This window comes from Schistocerca americana, chromosome X (genome assembly GCF_021461395.2).
Source record: "Schistocerca americana isolate TAMUIC-IGC-003095 chromosome X, iqSchAmer2.1, whole genome shotgun sequence".
NCBI classification, from domain to species: domain Eukaryota; kingdom Metazoa; phylum Arthropoda; class Insecta; order Orthoptera; family Acrididae; genus Schistocerca; species Schistocerca americana.
Genome location: NC_060130.1, coordinates 703,696,475 through 703,719,248, shown reverse-complemented (window position 1 = coordinate 703,719,248; position 22,774 = coordinate 703,696,475). Strand labels below are relative to the sequence as shown.

The window sequence follows — 22,774 nt, the reverse complement described above, 5'->3', positions numbered from 1 at the left end:
AGGGGCATATGGCTAGGCAATGCGGCGAGTCGAGATGGCTCATGACTAGACATAAGAATTAAGTTCATGTATTTTGTTTTCTTGTCTTGAGAGTGTTAGCTCTCAAAATGAGTACTTTCAAGAACAAAGCTTCAATACAACCAGAGATACAAGGTGTGTCAGAACTGGAAGCAGTACATATATTATTAGAAAAGGTAGCACATTTAACAGCAGATAATACACAACTGTGTGGGTTGGTAGAATTGTGATCATCACAGTGGGGTGTAGATATGCAGTCACAAGTTTAACTACTCTTTTGTCTGGTAAGGCAACTGAGGATGAGCAGGCCTTTGTGGGAGATCTTGGAAATATGGCTGTGATGGAAGGTTTGTCTGATAAGGAATTACTGAGAGTTGCAAAACTGAGACTAACAGGGGGAGCTAAAACTTATGAAGGGAGCCTCAACATTCAAAGAATTTAAATAAGGGTTAATTCAGAGATATACAAAATGAAATAGTGCCAGACACTATAAGGAACAATTAGTGGCAATGCCTAAGAGAAATATGGAAACTGTGGGACAATTTGTGGAAAGTATAAGGATAATTAATGGATGTACCTATGAATTAGGACAGGATGCTGCAGTCAGTGAAATTATTTTGTAAGAAGCTGAGCAGAGGGTGCTCGATACTTTAAGAGGGTTGCATGCAGAAATGTCATGATGTGGATGGACAGGGGGTTTGACGCATCTATGCACAGCAGTGGAGTTAGCTATAGAGTGTGAGGAGATCGATTTGTCAACTAGCATGCAGGGTAAATGGACAGTGTTTGCAGCTAGTGTAAAAGTTTCACATGAGGATGAATGGAATAAGTAAAGAGGCAATGTCACCAGCCTCAGAGTAACAGTTTTAGAGATAGAGGGCCAGGGAAGAATAAGATATTAAACACCAACGGGAATCGCAGGTCCACCTATGGTCATTCCCACTAAGACTGGATGGTGTGAAATCATATAGAAAGATAGATTATGCAATAAGAGGGATAGTAGGTTTTTGCAGGATGCTATTGGACAAAGGGTGCATGTGTTGGTTGCAAGTAGTGGTCTGGTGAAACATATGCAATGGGACCCACCACGATACAGATGGCGTGGAGTGGGAGATAAAGATGACAACCATTGGGCTATGTGACATTGACTTTTGTCTGGATATAGTTCAATTTACATAATGTGTAGAGATCGTGCCACATGTGAGTGAGGATTAGATTCTAGGATGAAAGATGATTCTAGGATTAGATTTCTTATAGCAGCATTGTATCATAATCGATCTATGGCAGCATAGGGTGGAGTTGATAGGAAAATGTTTCAGTTAGATGAAGCCATTGCCCGTGTAGAGATGCCATAAAGGGGAGTCTATCACAAAATACAAACTGATTAAACCACAAACGACCACACTAAGAGTTGATTCGCAAGATTGTGTACCTAAGGGTACTGGGAAATCACTCTGGGTTAGTGTTGAACTAGCTTGCTGGTAGGAATTTTGTGTGTGGTGGAACCATTAGAAGAGAATAAAGTACTAGATCAGGCAGGTTGCTTAGTTGAAAGAGGTATTGTATGCATACAAGAAATAAAGGGTGAAACAAAGGTATCTGTTTCTATAGATAATTTTAGCGCAGAGGACATTGGATTAACAAAGGGGTTGTTCATTGCTAATATGAATATGCTGGAAGAAGAAGAGTGGGGCACGAGGCGTTCCAGCCATGGACAATCGCTGGACGTCATTCACACTGCATTAAAAGAAAAAGTGGAGCACCTAGAGGGATGCTATAGGGAACAGATGGCAAAATTACTTTTGGAACTTAATGGAATTTAAGGATACTTTTTTTTTTCAAAAGGGGCAGAAATATGCACATTATGTCTGTGATTAGCATCTCTGATAATAAAATTAAAACAATTTGGAATATTGTTAAAACGGAAACATGGCAATCGAGAGCACAGGAAGACTGTATTTCTATCAAACTCAATGAAAAGTTTGTTAACAAAAAGTCAGAAGCAGAAAAAAATTTTAATTATCATTTTTCACTGTTGTAGAGAAAACAGGATCCTGCTATTCATTAGAAAGTGTAAGGCTGTATATGGAAGAGGCAGTACCTATGCAGTTTGACAAAACTGAAATTCAACCCACCTCTCCTACTGAAATTATGAATATAAATTCACTCAAAAGTAAAAGCTCACATGGAACTGATGGCATTTCCAAGAGAGTATTAAAAGCTTGTTCCCAACAGATAAATAGGATTCTCAGCCACAGATGTAGCAGCTGACTGAAACAGGGCATCTTTCCAGACAGACTGAAATATGCTATTGTTACACCATTGGATAAAAAAGGAGATAGGTCTGTTGCTAACAACAACCCAATCACAGATCTGACAGCTTTATCCAAAATTCATGAATGATATGCCCATTAATCTTCATGTCTGCAGAGTTTGGTGGCCAGCAGAAGAGTTTAAACTCAGAAGAGTGTTCCTAGAGCCACTCTGTTGCAATTCTGGGTGTGTGGGCTGTCGCTTTGTCCTGCTGTAATTGCCCAAGTCCTTTGGAATGCACAATAGACATGAATGGATGCAGATGATCAGACAGGATGCTCATGTATCTGTCACCTGTCAGACTCATATCTAAAGGTACCAGGGTTGCATTGTCTTGCTGTAATTGCCCAAGTCCTTCGGAATGCACAATGGACATGAATGGATGCAGATGATCAGACAGGATGCTCATGTATCTGTCAGCTGTCAGACTCATATCTAGAGGTATCGGGTTCCCATACCACTCCAGTTGCAAATGTCTCACACCATTACAGAATCTCCACCAGCTTGAACAGTCTCCTGCTGATATGCAGGGTCCATGGATTCATGAGGTTGTCTCCATACCCATACACGTTCATCTGCCTGATACAATTTGAAACGAGACTCATGTGACCGGACAACCTGTTTCCAGTCACCAACAGTCAAATGTCTTTGTTGACAGGCCCAGGCGAGGTGTAAAGCTTCATATTGCGCAGTCATCAAAGGTACACGAGTGGGCTCCGAAAGCCCTATTGATGACATTTTGTTGAATGGTTCACATGCTGTCACTTGTTGATGGCCCAGCATTGAAATCTGCAGCAATTTGCAGGAGGGTTGCATTTCTGTCACATTCAACAATTCTCTTCAGTTTTCATTGGTCCCACTCTTGCAGGATCTTTTTCCGACTGTAACATTGTCAGAGATTTGATGTTTTACCAGATTCCTGATATTCATGGCACACTCATGAAATGGTCGTATAGGAAAATCCCCACTTCATCACTACCTTGGAGATGCTATGTCCCATAGCTTCTGTGCTGTCTACATCACCACCTTGAAACTCACTTAAATCTTGATAACCTGCCATTGTAGCAGCAGTAACCGATCTAACAGCTGCGCCAGACACTTGTTGTCTTATATAGGCATTGTCGACTACAGTGCCATATTCTCCCTGTTTACATATCTCTGTATTTGAATATGTGTGCCTGTACAGGTTTCTTTGGCACTTCAATGTATATTAGTGACTTGCTACTCTATATTCATGAAGATGCAAAGCTAGTTCTGGTTGCGATGATAAAAGTATAGTAATCACACCCAAAAAACAAGAATTAGCTGAGGAAATTGTAAATAATGTCTTTTAGAAAATTATTAAGTGGTTCTCTACAAATGGACTCTCACTGAATTTTGAGAAAACACAGTATATACAATTCTGCACAGTAAATGGCATAACACCACTGATAAATATAGACTTTGAACAGAAGTCTGTTGATAAGGCAGAATATTCAAAATTTCTGGTTGTGTGCACTTATGAGAAATTGAATTGGAAGAAACACATTGATGATCTACTGAAACAGTTAGGTTCAGCTAATTATGCTATGAGAGTTATTGCAAATTTTGGTGATAAACATATCAGTAAATAAGCCTACTATGCCTATTTTCAATTACAGCTTTCACATGGCATCATATTTTGCAGTAATTTATCATTAAGGAAAAAAGTATTCATTGCACAAAAGCTTGTAATTGGATAATAGCGGGAGCCCACCAAAGATCACCTTGCAGACATTTGTTTATGGAACTCAGGATATTCACAGTAGCTTCACAATACATATTACCACTTATGAAATTTATTATTAATAAACCATTCCAATTCAAAAATAATAGCAAAGTGCATAGCTTCAACACTAGAAGAAAGGATGATCTTCACTATTCTGGGTTAAATCTAACTTTGGCACACAAAGGGTGAACAATGCTGACACAGAACTCTTTGATCGGTTGCCAAATAGCATTAAAAGTTTTGCAGATAGCCAAACTACATTTAAAAAGAAATTAAAAGAATTTCTGAATGTCAACTCCTTCTACTCAATAGGTGAATACATAATTGAAGAAAGTAGTAGTCAGTGGGGAACAGGAATAGTCATCATGCCAAAATAATCAATGTATGAAACACGAAAACATAAATTTTGTTGTGATTACAGACACCTAAATGCAAAAACCATTAGGGACAGCTCATCTCTGCCAAACATTATAGAAACCTTGGATCATTCAGGACAATGCAAATATTTTTCAACAATGGATTTAAAGAGTGGTTATCACCACATAGAGGCTGCACCAGAGGATCAACACAAAACAGTGTTCTCAGCACCCTGTAGATACAGCAGCATATCACAGTCATATCATAAGTAAAGATGGTGTTAAGACAGATCCAAAATTAATTAGAGCTGTACATGCATTTCATGTACCAGAATCTGAAAAGGAGCTGCAATTGTTCTTAAGACTTGCAAACCATTATACTACTGCCAGTTTGTAAAGGGATTTGCAGATACTGCCAGATTACTTACACAATTGTTAAAAAAAGGGTACTTCATTTGTGTAGTCAGAAGCGTGGCAGCACATTTTTGAGTAGCAAAAAGAAGCTTTAGCATTGAGTGCAATATTGGTATTTCTGGATTTTAATAAAGAATTTGTTTTATCATCTGATGCACCAAACCAAGCACTTGGCTGTCTTGTCACAAGAGGCAGAAAGTATAGTATATCTGGTAGCATAGTATCAAGACAACTAAATTCCGTGGAAAGAAATTATTCCACAACAGAGGAAGAGATGCTAAGCCTTATTTATAGAATCACATATTTCAAACGTTATCAGTATGGTAATATGTTTAGAGTAATAACACATCACATGGCATTAAAATGGTTGTTGGGGTTAAAGGACCCTGCCAGTATGTTGGCATGATAGGCAGTAAGACTAAGTGAATTTGATTTCAAATTCATGAATAAACCTGGGAAGCAGCACAGCAATCAGAAGGTTTAAGTAGAAAAGTAACAGTATTACATGTTTGGGGTAGTGAACATAAGAAATGGCAAACTGCACAGAGAATGGATGACAAATGTAGGCAGTATTTTAAGCATCACAGTTTTGTATGCAGGATGGGTTGCTATGCAGAGAAACCAAGTTGGGACTTCAGGTAGTGGTGCCAGCAGAGCTAAGAAATAGAGTGCTACAAGAAACTCATTATCATATCATGGGGGTTGCAGATCTACCACAAGAAGAGTAGCAGAAAGCTATCAGTGGAAGAACAGACAGACACACGTAAACCAGTGTGTGCAGAATTGCATTCAGTGCACAAAGAGAGCAGATTTGTGTCAAACAAGAGTTCCACTGCAGAGGATGTATGAAGCATTAGCACCGTATAAATTACTGGGGACTGATGTTTTAGGTCCACTCAATAAAACACCTGTGGGGGATAAGTACATACTCACAACCATAGTGCATTTTTCAAGATATGCAGAAATGGTTGTGATGTCAAACAAGCAGGAAGCAACACTGGCACAAGCACTTGTGAATAATTAGATACTGAAACAATAGTAACGGGACAGGGAATGAACTTCATGTCAGGTCTATTCAGGGAATTGTGTAAGTTACTGAATGTGAAAAAGTTAAGGATGAGTCTTCTTCATCCACAGGCCAGTGGAAGAACTGAAAGAGGGCATAGTACAATGAGGAAGAGGCTTGGGTATTATGTTGACTCACATCACACCAAGTGGGATGCCTATTTGAAGAACACTATCTCTGCCTACAGCTCAAAGCAGCATACAAACATAGCATTATCACCATATGAAGTAATATATGGTCATAAAATGCCATCACTATTTGACATATTGAAAATGAAGAATGGGAAGACTGGAGATTCTGTTAAGGAATTTGCGAATTTGATTAGGGAAATTTGCAATAGAGTATGCACAAGCACTGGAGAAACAGGAAGAAGCCAAAGGGAAACACAAAGAAGTTTTTTATGCAGTAGCAGGGGCCATACCAAGAGACTACGCCACCAGTAAATGCCAAAATTCAATTGCCGATGAGAATGAAAGTTATGCATGTAGGGCAGCTGAAACAATTTCAAGGGAGTCCAGATGTTATTCCAGGGATAGGAAGATAAACAAGAGGTTGTGAATGAAATAGTAATGAGGAACTTGTATGCATTAAGGCCTAGGAGATAGTCATTTAATTGTTTTTATATTTAAGGGAGAGGAAAGTAATAGGGATTCCTCCCCGTAGGTGAGGTGCAGGTAAGATGATACAGTTCATAGTGTGACTACTGATTTTCATTGGGATGGAAGTGTTGCAGAAGGGGGGCAGTGCTGTTTGCTAAGCTGGAAGATGTAGTGATCATCAGTCATCGGTGGGCGATACAGATGTAATTCAATGCATGGGAGATGCATAATGAGGTGGAAAGATTGGAAGAAGCATTCAACAAATTCCGTCAGGGAATGGAAAGGCACAGGATACTCAAAGGAAGTGCTGTGGTATGTGAGAGAGTACATGGAGCATATGAGAAATTAAGGAGTGAGATGACACAGGTACTCTGGATTATTCTACACACACAAAGGAAGAGGGGTTGGATCAATTTATAAAAACAATATTTGACACTGCTGATGAGGAACATTTAAAGGGTGAACAACACTGTAGAAGAGGTTAAGTACTGGGCAAAAGGGGGCACAGCCATGAGTGATTGGTACACAATATAGATTGCAACTTTAGAGAAGGACATATTGAATAACACACAATCACTATAACAACTGACCAGAGAAGTTATGTGGAATGCCAGAGCTGCAGAAGAGGCAGTTAACTAGAATATAAGATAACTAAAAACTGAAGTAGAAGTCTTAGTTAGGAAAGTAGTAATGAGAAATGATTGCAGTCCATAAAAGATAGTGTCTGGGAAGCACAAGGGAGAGTAACAGAACTACAGGAGGCTGTGCAGCAGGCTGTAAGAGGTTCAGCTAGGGGTAAACCTGTTGCCACCAGAGCAGTATTTAGATGGGCTTAGGAAAGTACAGAAGGAACCACCAGTGGAGTTGGGGTTGTTCTAGAAATCGAGCACAAAAATTTACCTTTCATTTCCTGGTAGCCACAGTATAAGTGAGAAGTGATGGAGCGAAAGTTTGCATTCAATTTCTGTACCAGTAGTAGGGAAACAAGCATGTCCCAAGTGCTACATAGTTCATGCATATCCTGTCAATGAAAAAATTTGTAAGAGTAAAAATTCAATGACTATTATTAACTGCAAAAAAGAAGGGAAGATACATACAAATGGAGGAAGCAAAGCTACAAAAATGCTACTGAGGGGAAATCACAATCAGCCTGAATATGATAATAACAGAGGGACAGGATTCCTGTTAGGCAAAATTGCTAATGGGACAAAAGGAGGTAAGAGAATGCAATAAGGAAGTGATCAAGCCAGAATTGTACTTTCAGCATGTCGAGACCCATTGGTTGTGCTCTATCTTTGACAAAATGGTAGTAATGGCCAGTTGTTTTGAGCAGGTGAAGCTTACGTCAGCAAAGGGGTTAGAATTAAACCAGAATTGTTTGTTATTAAATGGAACAGCATATGCGATAATGGGGCCTACTTTCCATCTGCCAACCATGATTTCCGGGTTAACTCAACTGAATATTTCATAGCCTTGTTTGCATTCACCAGAGTAGCCCATGGAAGTGCTACTTGCTACAAATCTAACTAGCTTAAATCAAACTCTAGGGCTGGAGTTAATGCAGTCTATAAACATGCAAGTGAACCACCAGCAGTCATGAGTCTCCCTGGAAATCTTATTGCAACATGCAAATTCGTAGAAGGAAAATCAGTACAAGAAAGAGATGACATTAACTATTGTCATACCAACCACCACAGTGACACTTGTTCTGCTAAGTGTAGTCCTTGTTATGTTATGCAGAAGATGGAGCACAAGACTGAGTTTGGACCCAGCCATCATTCAGATTCCAGTGGATTGGATACCCTGAGCATAAAAGCAGCAGAATGCAGATGAACACACAAGGGGGCAATATTAAGGATAATTGATTCATTTTAGCTTGTAAATTTGGAAAGAGAATTAGAAGTTATTGTGCAGGAAGCCTAGTAATGCAATTAGTTCCATGGTGTTTAAATGAATGAGCAGGGCAAGGGGTCCTGTAGAATTGTGTAAGATTAAGTGATACAGTTAAGGAAATGAAGTGTTAGAATAATTCTTAAGAAGTGAATCAGGACTAGAAGGACTGGTCAGCAGGAACTCTAGTATAAAGGTTAATCTAGTTTGGTTGACCTAAGGGACCAGGTATTGATAAAAACGAGGGCAAGTACCGTATCGAGTGCATTTGGTCAAAAAATATGCCAGAGTGGAAGTGAGTTGCAACAGAGTCAGCCACAGACTGGTTATGCACTGTGAAGCAAAACGTGGCAGCAGGCATTGTGCAGTAAAGCAACAGCTACTGCTGCAATACGTTAGCGGAAAGACGGTAGTCTCTCCTCACTTGTCACCATGGAAGTGTTTTAGAGTATGTGCCTTAAGCCCTAAACAAACATAGTCTGGATCATATAAGTACTCAGCCATTCATGTACTAAATTATTCTCATCTCAGTATCACAGCCTAGACCACAAGCCTGTGACACCCTGAGTGACATCCTGGAATGCAGTACAGAGTCTGCTGTTCAACCATGGGATGGGGGGAGCCTTCCCTGAGTCATCCTGAGACATTGCCGACATTGGCATTCAAGTGACACCACACTTGGCTCCACTGTTTGTGCTCTCAGCAATGCCAGACATGTATTGTTTCACATGAGAGGCAACTGGACACCTCCACCAAGCTGCTCCTCATGTACTATGATCAAGGCCTGGAATAAAGACATTAATTAAGCAAAGCTACTGTCATCCTTATGTCTTATTTCACTCTCCATAAGTGACAATCCATGATTCATCTAGTGGATTGTTTTTTATGTAATGAAACAATAACAAGTCTTTCCACCTATTTATTTGCAATACGTTACATTTTTTGATGTTGATGGTCAACTTTCATCCCTGAAACAAGCTTCAAACCTCTGTATTTCACTATAATTTTCTAGTGTTTTGACTTCTCTATGTTGAATGGCATTTTACAAAAACACCCAATGGAGGTTCTGACATTAACCACTGGATCATTTATAAATCTTGTTGGCAGTAATGGTCCAATAACACTTCTCTGAAGTTAACACAATGACATGATGTGTTCTATTTGCTTGTCACTCCTGAATCCAATCACAGATCTGATCTGATATTCAGTATGTTCATGTTTTATTCATTTGGAGGTAATGGGAACTTCGCCAAATACCTCACAGAAGTCAAGAAACTAGGCATCAGCCTGACACTAGTAGTTACTGTCTTCTGGGTTTGTGGCAGAACAGAATGAGCTGAGTTTCACAAAACTCTTGTTTCAAGAATCCATGCTGATTCCTACAGATGAGATGTTTCATCCCCAGAAAAATCATAATACACTAGTATGAAAAAATTCTGCAGATTGAGATTACTGATACTGATGTGTTGTTGCATGCCATTGTCCTGTGACTCTTCCTGAAATGGCAATGATCTGCACATTTTCCAAACATCTGCCACACGTAATTCATTCAGTTATCTGTAGCCGAATTCTGAGGAATAAGTTATTTTGTATAGTCAATGTAGAATCATATAGGTATCTCTGTCAGATCTAGTCACCTTTCTTTAGCTGAGCAGTTTTACTTGATTTTCTATCCTAGTTCTTATCTTGATAGTTATCATTTTGCCATTCATATGATAACTGGAAGGATGAACTGTAGTGTGATCTTCCTCAGCAAAACAATTTCAGAAAATGGAATTTAGTACCCTGCCCTATACTCTGACATCTTTAGTTTTCATGCCAGTAAGGTCATCTAATGAACGGATAGATGGCTTTCATCCATTTACTGACTTATTGCTAGACCAGAACTTCTTAGCATTTTTTGTTAGATCAGTGGATAGAATTTTACTTTTGAATTTAACTTTTGGTTTTCCATACGCTCAGTTTGGCTACATTCAGTTGATCTTTGTGAACAAGGCTGTGGTTACAATTAAGACTGTGGTGATGTTCTTGATGCTTTTCGAAAAACTTTGAAACATTGATTTTCAGCCATGATGCACATTTCCCAGTTCTCATGACTATTTCACACAAATCAATTTAACACACATTATACAGTATCTTTGGATTTTGTCTACTTATACTCAGATTAGATGGGTAGATTACATAAATAATGAGAAAGTACTGAATAGAACTGAGAAAAGAAATTTGTGACAACTTAAGTGGAAGGAGGGATTGGTTGATGGGAAACATTCTGAGGCATCAAGGGATTATGAATTCAGTACTGAAAGGAAGTGTGGGGAGTAAAAATCGTAGAGGGAGACCAAGAAATTAACACAGTAAGCAGATTTAGAAGGCTGTAGGTTGCAATAGTTATTTGGAGACGAAAAATCTTCCTGTGGATAGAGTAGCATGAAAGGCTGCATCAAACCAGTCTTTGGACTGAAGACCACAACAACATACTCAACATTTTCAACTTCAGAGATGAATGTTAGATGTTGATTGATCATGTGATCTGAAATCTCTCTCGTTTCACTTATGAAGTACCAGCCTTATTGTTCCTATTAAAACCTGTAGTCAATTATTCTTTTGGTCATCTTTTCTATGTTAATTGAATCAATAAGTTCAGCCTCCTTGTAACCAGGAAATCGTGAGTCACTCTCAGATTAAATGCTGAAATTAATTTTCAGATAAGGCATTTAAAACAATATCACATGAATCCCTGTCCTTACTAACCACCCCAATCATTTGAATCTCTCAGTCTGCAGGTAGTATTTTGCAATCTCTCTCTAACACCATAGCATGATCAGAAACTTAATGTGCAACTTTCTCCAAGTTTTCCCTGAAATATTTCACCAATACAACTCTGCAGGTATGTTCAACACTTCATCTTTGTGATAAGGGGTTACCTGCAATTTTTCCATTGTTTGTACCATGTTAGCAGACATACTCTAAGTAGCATTGGTGTACCCATGAGTTTCTCCAGCCTCTTGACAAGGCCAACTCAACGATCATAAAAATAACTGTTTTACATGAAATTTAAACCACTATTTAGTTTATAATGAAATTTATATGCAAGATTTTTCCACAGACAAAACTCAAAAGGACTGTCTGAAATCCATTAGCTGCTGGAGATTAAAGCAATAACTTCCTGTCTCCAACTGCATGCTCTAAAATAATGAGTTACTAGACCACCAAGGGGAAAAACAGTTTTCCCTATAGCTGTGTAGAAATGAATATACTTAATAGAATGTGGAAAAATCAAAGGAGATAAACAGTAAACTATCAAAAAATATCACTTTTTCCCTATTGTTTTCAATGGTACACATGCTTATTGCTCACATGATGAAGTTTTTGGAAACAAAAAAGTTTGTACTGAGCATATGAGAGCATGGGAAATGGTAGTAGATATAGCAACTCTAAAATTCTTCATTAAAAATGTGAGTGAATGATATAATGTATGTTAACTGGCTCTGAAATCTATTTGGTGGAGAAGCCCAAGTAACTGTTCCAGAGGCTGGTGTAGTTTACAGCAATATGGGCATATGCAACAAGAGACAGAGGAGGGTCCTACTGAACTCAAATTCCTGCTGTGCCAAAAAAACAGGTATATCAATTTGAAGAAAGCCATAACATGAAATGGATACTGATTGGTAATATTTGTCATGAAACCTCATACTATTTTGCTGTTTGTCACTGTTCTCTTTACAGGTGAAAATGTCAGATGGCTTGTGTTCTATTTGTGATGTATTTTCTTCTATCACTAGTCACTCTAACCCCCTCCCCAATCTCATATCCTGGGTATGCTCCTTTTGAATAGCAACCAATCAATTTGCATATATCATTAAACTAAAGTTCTCAGCATCTATCCTGCTTTGTAAATAAAAAAAGAAGGCAGCAAGATACAAATGATCTGTCAAACCCATTTTACATTAGTTATTTTATGGGGTATTTCATTTTTTTCCTACTGTATTTGTTACATTAAGCACCATATTTCCAACTAACATTGCAATATTATTCTGAGCAGCTTTAGGATTTTACAGAAAGGCAGAAGATTTTTCAGTATGATTATCTCAGTTAGTTCCACCCTCATATTATGTACACAATACACAACATTCAGCTATTCCTGAGACTACTATAAAAATACATTCAAGGAAATAACTAAAAAAATGTGAAAAAAAAACAACTCTAAGATAGAGCAAAGTCGTGCATCTCATGGTTTTGTAGATTTCAAATTAAAGTAAGAACTTACTTTTCCATCAACTCTTACAATGCGTTTACCAGATGCTGTGCCATGTTCAAATTCAATCCTATGAACTCCATCATTGAGAGGCACATCCCATATGGCAACAAGATCACCAGAAGCCTGTTCTGATTCCTTTTGAAACAAAATTCACTCTCTTAATAAAAACAATATTAACTGTGATCTGTTCATAACATCTACATCTACAGTGATACTCCACAATCCACCTTATGGAGCATGGCACAGAAATCATGATCCAATTTGTATTAACATATATGAAACAGTGACAGCTTGTGATAAATGTTATTAACTGTAAAGCAATATGAAATATAAAAATTATTTTCAATCAAAATGTCTATGTTTGAAATGTATATTATGCCAATCAAAGTACTACTATGCAGACACTGAAGAAAGATACACCTTCATATTATACAGCAAAATAATAACATAGGGAATTCACACAGAGAGATGAGTCAACTGAAGATGAACAAACTGGGAAAGCATTAACACATATTACTCAAAATCATACTAGTCACCTGCAACAACTAATAGACTATGAAACAAATTGGTATTACAATTGTATCAGACATTATTCATAGAATATTTATTGCTTCTTTGGAATCAGAGAATATCCCAAATTCTGAGAAATGCTCGATAACTATACCATCAAGAAACTGATGATGAAAGTAAATAATGCCTTCACGAAATAAATAAATGTCTTGGCTATATATTGTGGCAGATGATGAAACACAGATAAACCTGTTCAAATCAGAAATCAACTATAATGTGGAAACATTCCACTGTCTTGATCTAGGACAAGTTTCCAATCAAGTAGTCCACTGTTTTCTGGGGTCAAGTAGACTTAGCTGTGCAGGGACTATGTTTTATTCCATTTTCTCAAGTTAATTATTTCAAAACCCATTCATCATCTTTATTATGTTGTCATATCTAAATTACATGTAATGCTAACATGTGACATTCCAGTATTTCATAACAATACTCCTAGTCACTATGAACTTAAAACCATACAAGCTTTACGTCATGATGCTTTCAAATCTTACACCTACATTATTACATGACTATTACCACTTTCCTGTTTTATCGAGTGAGATGGGCTATCAGAAATTTTAACCAGATAATGGTGCTTTGGAGGCTGTGCAGTGGTTGCTATTTAAGAAAGAAAGACATTTCATTCTACTGGAACTGTAGTATACTATCAATGGGAGCAGATTAGAACATTAAGAAATTCTAAACTCCTTTTATTGATTATTGAACTGAAGAAATCAGGTAAACTTTTAAACTTTAGTGAAATAAGTGTTTTATACATGAATGCATTGCTTTTTCCACTGATTGCTTTTATTTTATTTTTTAAATGCCATTTGTTCCCACCTAGCCTGGTATACAAGTACATCATTTCTGATACCAGTCTCTACCTACATCTCAGCCTACAAATTACATCACATGATGCTCACAGTAAGTTTTTCAATTGCCTGAATTCCCTCATTCTAATTCATTCAGTACCAAATTAGTTGATATTAGTGTACCAGTATCATTTATTTTTTGTTGTTATGAAAAGTCCAACCATTTAAGATGGCAGTATTTCTGTGTTCAGGTCAGAAGGTACCACATTTAAGTGTAAATTGTGTCAAAGAATTATCTTGCTCACTACAATGGTTTCAAATAAGTTTAGTGAGCTATTCAAGAAGCATTGAGAAAGAAGCTACACATTGGTTAGAAAGAGGTTTACAGTTACCTGTTAATCAACTCTGAATACTTATTTTTCTGCTATTGGTACATAATCAAACATTTTACTCTGTAAATACCACTATGACTCAGAATCTTCATGTATACAGAAATGGGTTTCATCCATTCTAATATGCCTGGAGAATACTGAAGATCTACTTTCAGTCTTATTTGTAACATCTCTCATTTCACCATCTTTGTGAAACAAACCAACTGATTACAAAAAGACAGTATATTTTTGTAACCTCTTTAGGCATAATTTTTCTTTTACATCTCTCATTATCTTACCATGTATGTATGTTTCAGCTGTACTTTCATGTACACTAATATTCAGCACATACTCTATAGACTTGTATGGAGGTGGCGCAGTGGTTAGCACATTGGACTCACATTCGGAAGGACGACGGTTCAATCCCGCGTCCGGCCATCCTGGTTTAGGTTTTCCGTGATTTAACCTAAATCGCTCCAGGCAAATGCCAGGATGGTTCCTTTGAAAGGGCATGGCCAACATCCTTCCCCATTCTTCCCTACTCCTTTGAGACCGATAACCTCGCTGTTTGATCTCTTTCCCCAAAACAACCAACCAACCAACCAACTTGTGTGGTGATACAGACTGTTTCAGTATTTAATTACACCTTAAAAAAAAACTTGAATCCAGGAAAATGTTCCTAAATGAAGTGTTAAAATGCAATTAAAATAACAGGGAAAAGCCCAAAATAGTTTCAGAAAACATATTTCATTCTGTAGCAGAGTGTTCCGAAAAGAGAAACTTCATGTGACTCTTCAAGCTTTCCTTATGTATATGTTGTTAATAGTCTTCACACATTTGCCACCAGATGACGTGCAAATTCCACATTTCCTTGGAGCAACAGTCTGACATCATCAGGTGGTTAAACCTTGCTGGTGGCTAAGTATGACTGATGGTATCTGCCATTTATCTGCAAATCAATGCACATGTGTCATTTATGTGCCTTCACATTCTTTGCATGCATGTTCTACATACAGGGACATTGGCGTGCAGATACCATCAGTTGTACCTAGTCACTAGCAAGGTTCAACCACCTGAAGATGTCGGAGAGTTGCTCTGAGGAAACATTGTGGAATTTGCACAGCATTATCTGGCAGCAAACCCGTGAAGACTATGTACACAGAAACTTCACGTAAGGCAAACCATTCATTGGAATTCAAACAGAGACCCTTTTCTTTCATGTGTAATGTTTTGCTGAATGAGCTATCCTAGCAACATTCATGTGCACTGTCAGAAACATTTAAAACTTGCTATCCTAAAGTAGTGAGAAAAACTAGAGAACTGTCAGGAAACATGATCTCACATCCTCTCATAGCAGGTTCACCTCAATCTACAAAGACTTAACCTTCTGTTTATGATTTACTGTGACAAATTAAAGAATAATGATGCAGAAAGAGTGAATTATGCAAGGTCAAAGGACAAATAAAAGGCTAAAATCAGATTAAGGAAGTTCAAGGCAAATGATGATTATATTAATAAGTCCCTAAATAAATGGAAAGCAGAATGAACTATTGTTAAGACTCAGTTGGGTGGAAGTAAAGGTATTAGCAAAGATAATTCCTATAATGGTACCACACCAAATGATTTCAATACATTCTTCATTAATGCTGGCAATGTGAGTAACACTGCTGCAACATAACATAGTCATAAAATTGACAACATCCATAACTCAAATCATGGAAATGCCTTCCTACAAAGTTTGAAGATTTAGTTCCTTTCTTTAATTGAAAAGAGGTATGAGTAGGTGATACTGCTACTGTAGTAGCAAAATTAAATCACTCAAAATTAGAAGCCATTTATGGTCTCTCCAATTTTGCGATAAAAAAAAAGTTGTGGATATGTTAGCACATTTACTGTGTTCTCTTATAAACCAGATGTCTGTTAGCAGATATTTACCTTTGTCCTTAAAAATGACAGTTGTAACTCCTCTGCACAAAAAGGATGACAAACCATGTCCTAATAATTACAGCCCAGTCTCTCTTTCTAATGTATCAGAATACTGCATACAGCTCCAAATCAGTCACTATCTGTCTGTAAATAATATTCTTAGTGAGTCACTGTATGGCTTCAGGTCCAGTTTCTCAACAGTAAAAGTAACTGAAAATATACACTACTGGCCATTAAAATTGCTACACCAAGAAGAAATGCAGATGATAAACGGGTATTCATTGGGCTTATATATTATACTAGAACTGACATGTGATTACATTTTCACGGAATTTGGGTGCATAGATCCTGAGAAATCAGTACCCAGAATAACCACCTCTGGCTATAATAACAGCCTTGATTTGCCTGGGCATTGCGTCAAACAAAGCTTGGATGGCATATACAGGTACAGCTGCCCATGCAGCTTCAACAAGATACCACAGTTCATCAAGAGTAGTGACTGGCGTATTGTGACGAGCCAGTTGCTCGGCCACCATTGACCAGACGTTTTCAGCTGGTGAGAGATCTGGAGAACGTGCTGGCCAGGGCAGCAGTCTAACATTTTCTGTATCCAGAAAGGCCCGTACAGGATCTGCAACATGCAGTCGTGCATTATCCTGCTGAAATGTAGGGTTTCGCAGGGATCGAATGAAGGGTAGAGCCACGGGTCATAATACATTTGAAATGTAATGTCCACTGTTCAAAGTGCCATCAATGTGAACAAGAGGCGACCAAGATGTGTAACCAGTGGCACCACATACCACCATGCCGGGTGATACGCCAGTATGGCGATGACGAATACACGCTTCCAATGTGCGTTTACCACGATGTTGCCAAACACGGATGCGACCATCATGATGCTGTAAGCAGAACCTGGATTCATTGGAAAAAATGACGTTTTGCCATTCATGCACACCGGTTCGTCGTTGAGTACACCATCGCAGGCGCTCCTGTCTGTGATGCAGTGTCAAGGGTAACTGCTACCATGGTCTCTGAGCTGATAGTCCATGCTGCTGCAAACATTGTCAAACTGTTTGTGCAGATGGTTGTTGTTTTGAAAATGTCCTCATTTGTTGACTCAGGGATCGAGAAGTGGCTGCACGGTCCGTTACAGCCATGTGGATAAGATGTCTGTCATCTTGGCTGCTAGTGATACGAGGCAGTTGGAATCCAGCACGGTGTTCCGTATTACCCTCCTGAACCCACCACTTCCATATTCTGCTAACAGTCATTGGATCTCGACCAACGGGAGCAGCAATGTTGCAATGCAATAAACCACAATTGTGATAGGCTACAATCCGACCTTTATCAAAGTCGGAAAGGTGATGGTATGCATTTCTCCTCCTTACACAAGGCATCACAACGACATTTCACTAGCAACACGGGTTAACTGCTGTTTGAGTATGAGAAATCGGTTGGAAACTTTCCTCATGTCAGCATGTTGTAGGTGTTGCCACAGGTGCCAACGTTGTGTGAATGCTCTGAAAAGCTAATCATTTGAGTATTACAGCATCTTCTTCATGTCGGTTAAATTTCGGGTCTGTAGCACATCATCTTCATGGTGTAGCAATTTTAATGGCCAGTAGTGTAGAATGCTATCATCATCTGAATTGAGATAATATGTTAATATAATGCTTTCATATCTCAGCATGGCATTTAACTGTCAGCCATAGACTTCTGCTAGAGAACTATAATGTAATGGTTTTAGAGGCTCGAAACTATTGCTGATCAGATCCTACTTGAATGAAAGAAATAAATGTCTCAGATATCATACAGGACGTGACACCGGGTTCTGTGTTTGGACCTTTAAGCTTCATACTTATGTAAATAACTTGCACATTTTATGTTGTGTAAATCTACACTCTGTGCAGATGATGTCGCTTTTGTTACAGATGGTAAAGACTCTGGAGTATTAAAACAAGAAAGTGGGCATCATCTCACAGCAGCCATTAAGTAGTTCCAAATCAATGAACTGCATACCAATCATGAAAAATCTGTAAATTTTCTCTCCAGCTTTCTATTAAAGAAGTTGGCTGTGACTGTGCTTCAGCTAAACTTCTTGGGCTAGATCTTGCCTCAAAATAATATGGAAGAATAATGCCAATTATGCCTGCACTAAGTTAGCAGTTGTTCCAAAGTTGTTACATAAACTAAAGTCTTGTGTTAGTAATAAGCTACCATTTAATGGAAAGTATGCCTTTTTCTACATCCACCTGACACATGCTGTTATGGGGAATCTGCCAAAAGAAGGCAATCTGATGTGCATCTATGGAGTCAGAAATAATAAGTACTGTAGACCATATTTCAAAAACCTAAAAATACTGATAGTTGTGTCCTTCCTTATACTAAGTTGTTCATTGCAGACAAAAGAAAACCAACACAGTTGCAATCTATGACAAAATGCCCATCAACATAATGCATGCTTAAAACAGCAGATGGACATCATAGTTGCTAGACTTACGAAGACTCAAGATAGTTACATACAAATGGGGGTAAACCTATTTAATAGGTTGCCAGTACAGGCACACAATGTGTCACTGAGTATGTTTGAAAATGCCACACAGATATGGCTTAGAGAAAAAGAATTTTATACAACCAAATAGTTCAAAATGTGCCCTAAAGGTGATCTTAAGTGTTAATAGAGTATCATTTAGATTAAATTTACACTGATCAGCCAGAACATTATGACCACCTGCCTAATAGCATGTATGTCCATGGATAACAACGGCGACACACAGTGGCATAGAAGCAATGAGGCCTTGGTAGGTTGCTGATGGGACTTGGCATTACATCTGCACACACAAGTCACCTACTGCTCATAAATCGTGGGGAGGGGAATTATGAGCTCTAGTGCCATGTCACATCCCAGATGTGTTCGATTAGGTTCAGATCTGACAAGTTGGGGGCCCAGCACATCAACTGGAACTCACTATTCTGTTCCTGGTGTATGGTTGAGTATGCAATGAATAAGATGGTAGCTAATTTCTCCCAAATAATACAAAGCTACTGTGAACTTTTAAATCTACACTTGATAAATATACTAAAATGAACATAATCCTGTACCCCCAGGCCCTAAGACATTAAGAATAGGTTTGGAAAAATGCAGGATACCTATGTACAATCTTATTATAAGGACCTGTATGGCATCAATTCTGTCTGGTGAACAAACACTGATGACAAATGTTTCTTCCATTGTCTGCGGTGAAATGAGGGCTATCACTACTCTGTTACTGTCCATTAAATGGACTAGAGGTAGGAATAAACCTGTAGTGTTTGAAACATTCTGTTTTAGTCATCCTGAATCTTTTTTAAAGGGATTCTGAGTACTGGAATTCAAGATTTAAGTATGACACGCTTCAATGCTTGCTGGGATTGTAATTAATGTTGTGGCAGTCAGTTTAACTTGGTAAAAATAATAAAATCACTTAACATAAACAATAAAACAGAAATGTAGTTTGAAGAATGTTTTTATTACAAACATGAAATTATTATGTTTTTGAAAGTAAACTACTAAGAAAAGACAGATATGTAAAACTGAGTATGGTACAGAAGGGGTGCACTTCTGGTGGGTGCAAGATTTTTAATGCCACCCCTTCGCAAATATTGTGTTTAGTTGATGATAAGCTCTTGGTTAAAAAGCCTAAGGCATTTGCTATTGTAGTTGATTGTTTTACATAACTGTAGACTTCCTGAGCCACAGTGTAGCCATGTATCTGTAAGTCTCAGATACATTCCCATACCCTTGTATGTGTTTCTGCCTGTTTATTATTGGAAACATATTTATTTTTCCCTAATAGATTAATTTTATGTAATATTTATTTATATGTAAAATGTAATTTTCTGTAATAGATCCTAAGTTGTAGATATTCTAATATAAAACTGATTAGTGCTATTTACATAATACCATAGACTGTAACCACACCAGACTTGTAAAACTAACATGTTACATGTCAAACATTCATAACATGGATCAACAGAACACAAAATAAATAAATAATAGTAACTTAAGTGAAAATAAATGAGCTTATACAGGCATTAGAAACATAAAAGAAAGAAAAAGTAATCACTGTAAGATAGAATTTTTGAAAAAACAGAAAACCATCCAACAATATGGGAAAATTCTAAGAATGCAAGGACCTCAGAAACAGACAAGGTAAGTTACAGTTGAATGTCTTATCAACAACACGTTAATTTGGAATGTACACTAGTTCAGTTGGATGAAGGTAGAAAATTAAATATGCCAAGACCTAGTTGAAGGAACCATCATGCATTAATAAGAATTCATTAAAGAAAAAAGACAGGGGAAAAAATGATAATTGCTGGACAAGAATTTGAAGTACAGACTTACATGATAGAAGTCCAGTAGGCCTACCTTAACTGGTGTTTTGTATAGTATGAAAATAAGTAGTGTCAAAAAGCCAGATAAGAATGTCATTTTTCTTATGTGTGGCTGTTCCAGTCTTTTCTTTATACAAACATGTGTTACATATTTAACACGGTTTACAAGATTAAAACATTAAAATGGCTGACCTGGTCTCCTAAAGCATATTTAAAAAAATTAAAACTAATGTATGTCTATGTTTCACTGATGATAAGTTTATGATCATTTGTTCAGAATTTTTGGTTCTAGAGAGCAAGTATTCACACAGGGTGATACTTTTCTTTTATCTTGATTCAGTCATCAAGGAAAATAAAAATCAACATGGTTGGACCAGAATCTGAATCAATTTGCTCCTGCTTACAAGTGAAGCACTGAGGTATTTTATTGTTACTTTCTCCTTTTTAACAATCAGTACAACAAATCTCTTAGCAACATAAATGTATTAGGTTAAATTAACTAACTTACCACTACAGTCAATCAGTGTAACTTTTACCCAGTCAGTGTATTTTTGAAGTACTTACTATTTTTGTTTCAAATGGCAGGTGTTCCTTCCACCTGCTGGCATATTGTGTACAAGTAAGTTTTATTGTTTCTGTTACTTCAAGAAGAAATCAATGCCAGTAAGTGGAACACCAGCCACTTGAAAGAAAAATAGTTGGAAGTACAAAGATACCCTGCCTGGTAAAAAGTTACCCTGACTGGCTGTACCTGTATTGTATGCATTTCATAAATTAATCTGGTATCTGTTGTAAAGTAATATGATGGATTGTGTCAAAGACAAGGTGTCAATTTTTTTAAAAAAGTACACACAGCAGCATACTTCTCATCTTGAGAAATAAGTATTCCCTTTGTGTGTGTGTTTATTGTGCTGTCGATGATGTTAAATACCGCACTAATATGTTAAAACAATAACAGGTATATCATGGATGACAAAAGAAGCATTACCAGTAAAATGTTATCTACCTACTGTTCAGTAAAATGAAGTCTTATGAGATTGAGTTTTCTGTAAAGACATTTTGAATTTGTGCTCTTAAAGCGTTCTTTAATTAGACTTAATGGGAAATAATAGTACCAGTTGTCATATAAGGTAATCTGATACAGTTTCTCATTAAAGTTAATTTAGGTACTACTTAGTTACTAAAGTTATTTATTTATTTTGGAGTTCCATGGATCCTTGACGATAGTGCATCTCCAGGATGTAGGCCAGAATGTCATATTAGTCACGAGATTGTTTCCATAATTACATCTACTCTGCGAATCGCAATAAATTGCACGTCTTTACTAGGTAATAAATATTACGAACCAGATTGTGAAACGTTATAAAACGTATGTCTTTACTAATAATTGTTACAAATGAGAGTATGTAGACTATACAACAAGTGGATTTTTTGCCTGATTGGTAACCCACCACTAGAAAAAACACAGTACGGTATGTGTATCCGTTACAAACATCTGCTTAACCAAGTCTCCATCAAACGTTCGTCTGTTAGAAGCCGTAGGGTATAAGATTTATATCTCTTACTTGTTATAAAAGTTCATTATGAAACAGAAATAAATTCAAGCAAATATGAAAATTAAGCTAAACAGTCAGACTTTTCGTAAAGAATCTGTCGTCTAGCTACAACAGATAGAAACTTGCCAGGGTGAATGACACTGCAGGCGAAGGTACACACCTTGCTCATCACCGTGTTCGATGTTTTGAACAGCTCTTCCAATTCACCCCAACAGCCACAGAGTCAATGCAAGAAGGCGAACACCACCGATTATCGAGTTGCGTGTTCATGAGCAAGCCAGGTGGCTCAACTGTAACATTTACAGGTAGGCCACCGCATATTGATCGTTCTCAGGGCTGGTCAATATTCTGCTTAAGAATTCTGCCTCCACCCACCTGTCAGCAAACTTGCGTTACACAACATTCTATGTGGAGAGCGTCCTGCTTCCGTGTGAGCGAGCAAACCGAGCTAAACATGAAGAAGACGAACGCCCTTTCACCAGTGGCTGATCATTGGCCTAGCGACCATCACCACTACTACTA

The 22,774-nt window shown here is 37.7% G+C and overlaps 1 protein-coding gene across 1 annotated transcript in view; it reads right to left on the bottom strand.

Moving 5' to 3' along the window:
- Window positions 1-22,572, bottom strand: part of LOC124556538 (fas apoptotic inhibitory molecule 1) — a 55,160-nt gene extending 32,588 nt beyond the window's left edge. The window contains exons 1-2 of the mRNA XM_047130492.1: window positions 22,413-22,572; window positions 12,671-12,796 (exon numbers count right to left, since the gene is read on the bottom strand). Of these exons, the coding sequence (XP_046986448.1) occupies window positions 12,671-12,796; window positions 22,413-22,421 (135 nt within the window). The 5' untranslated portion in view covers window positions 22,422-22,572. The remainder of the gene's footprint in view (window positions 1-12,670; window positions 12,797-22,412) is intronic.
- Between the last annotated feature and the right edge of the window lie 202 nt (window positions 22,573-22,774).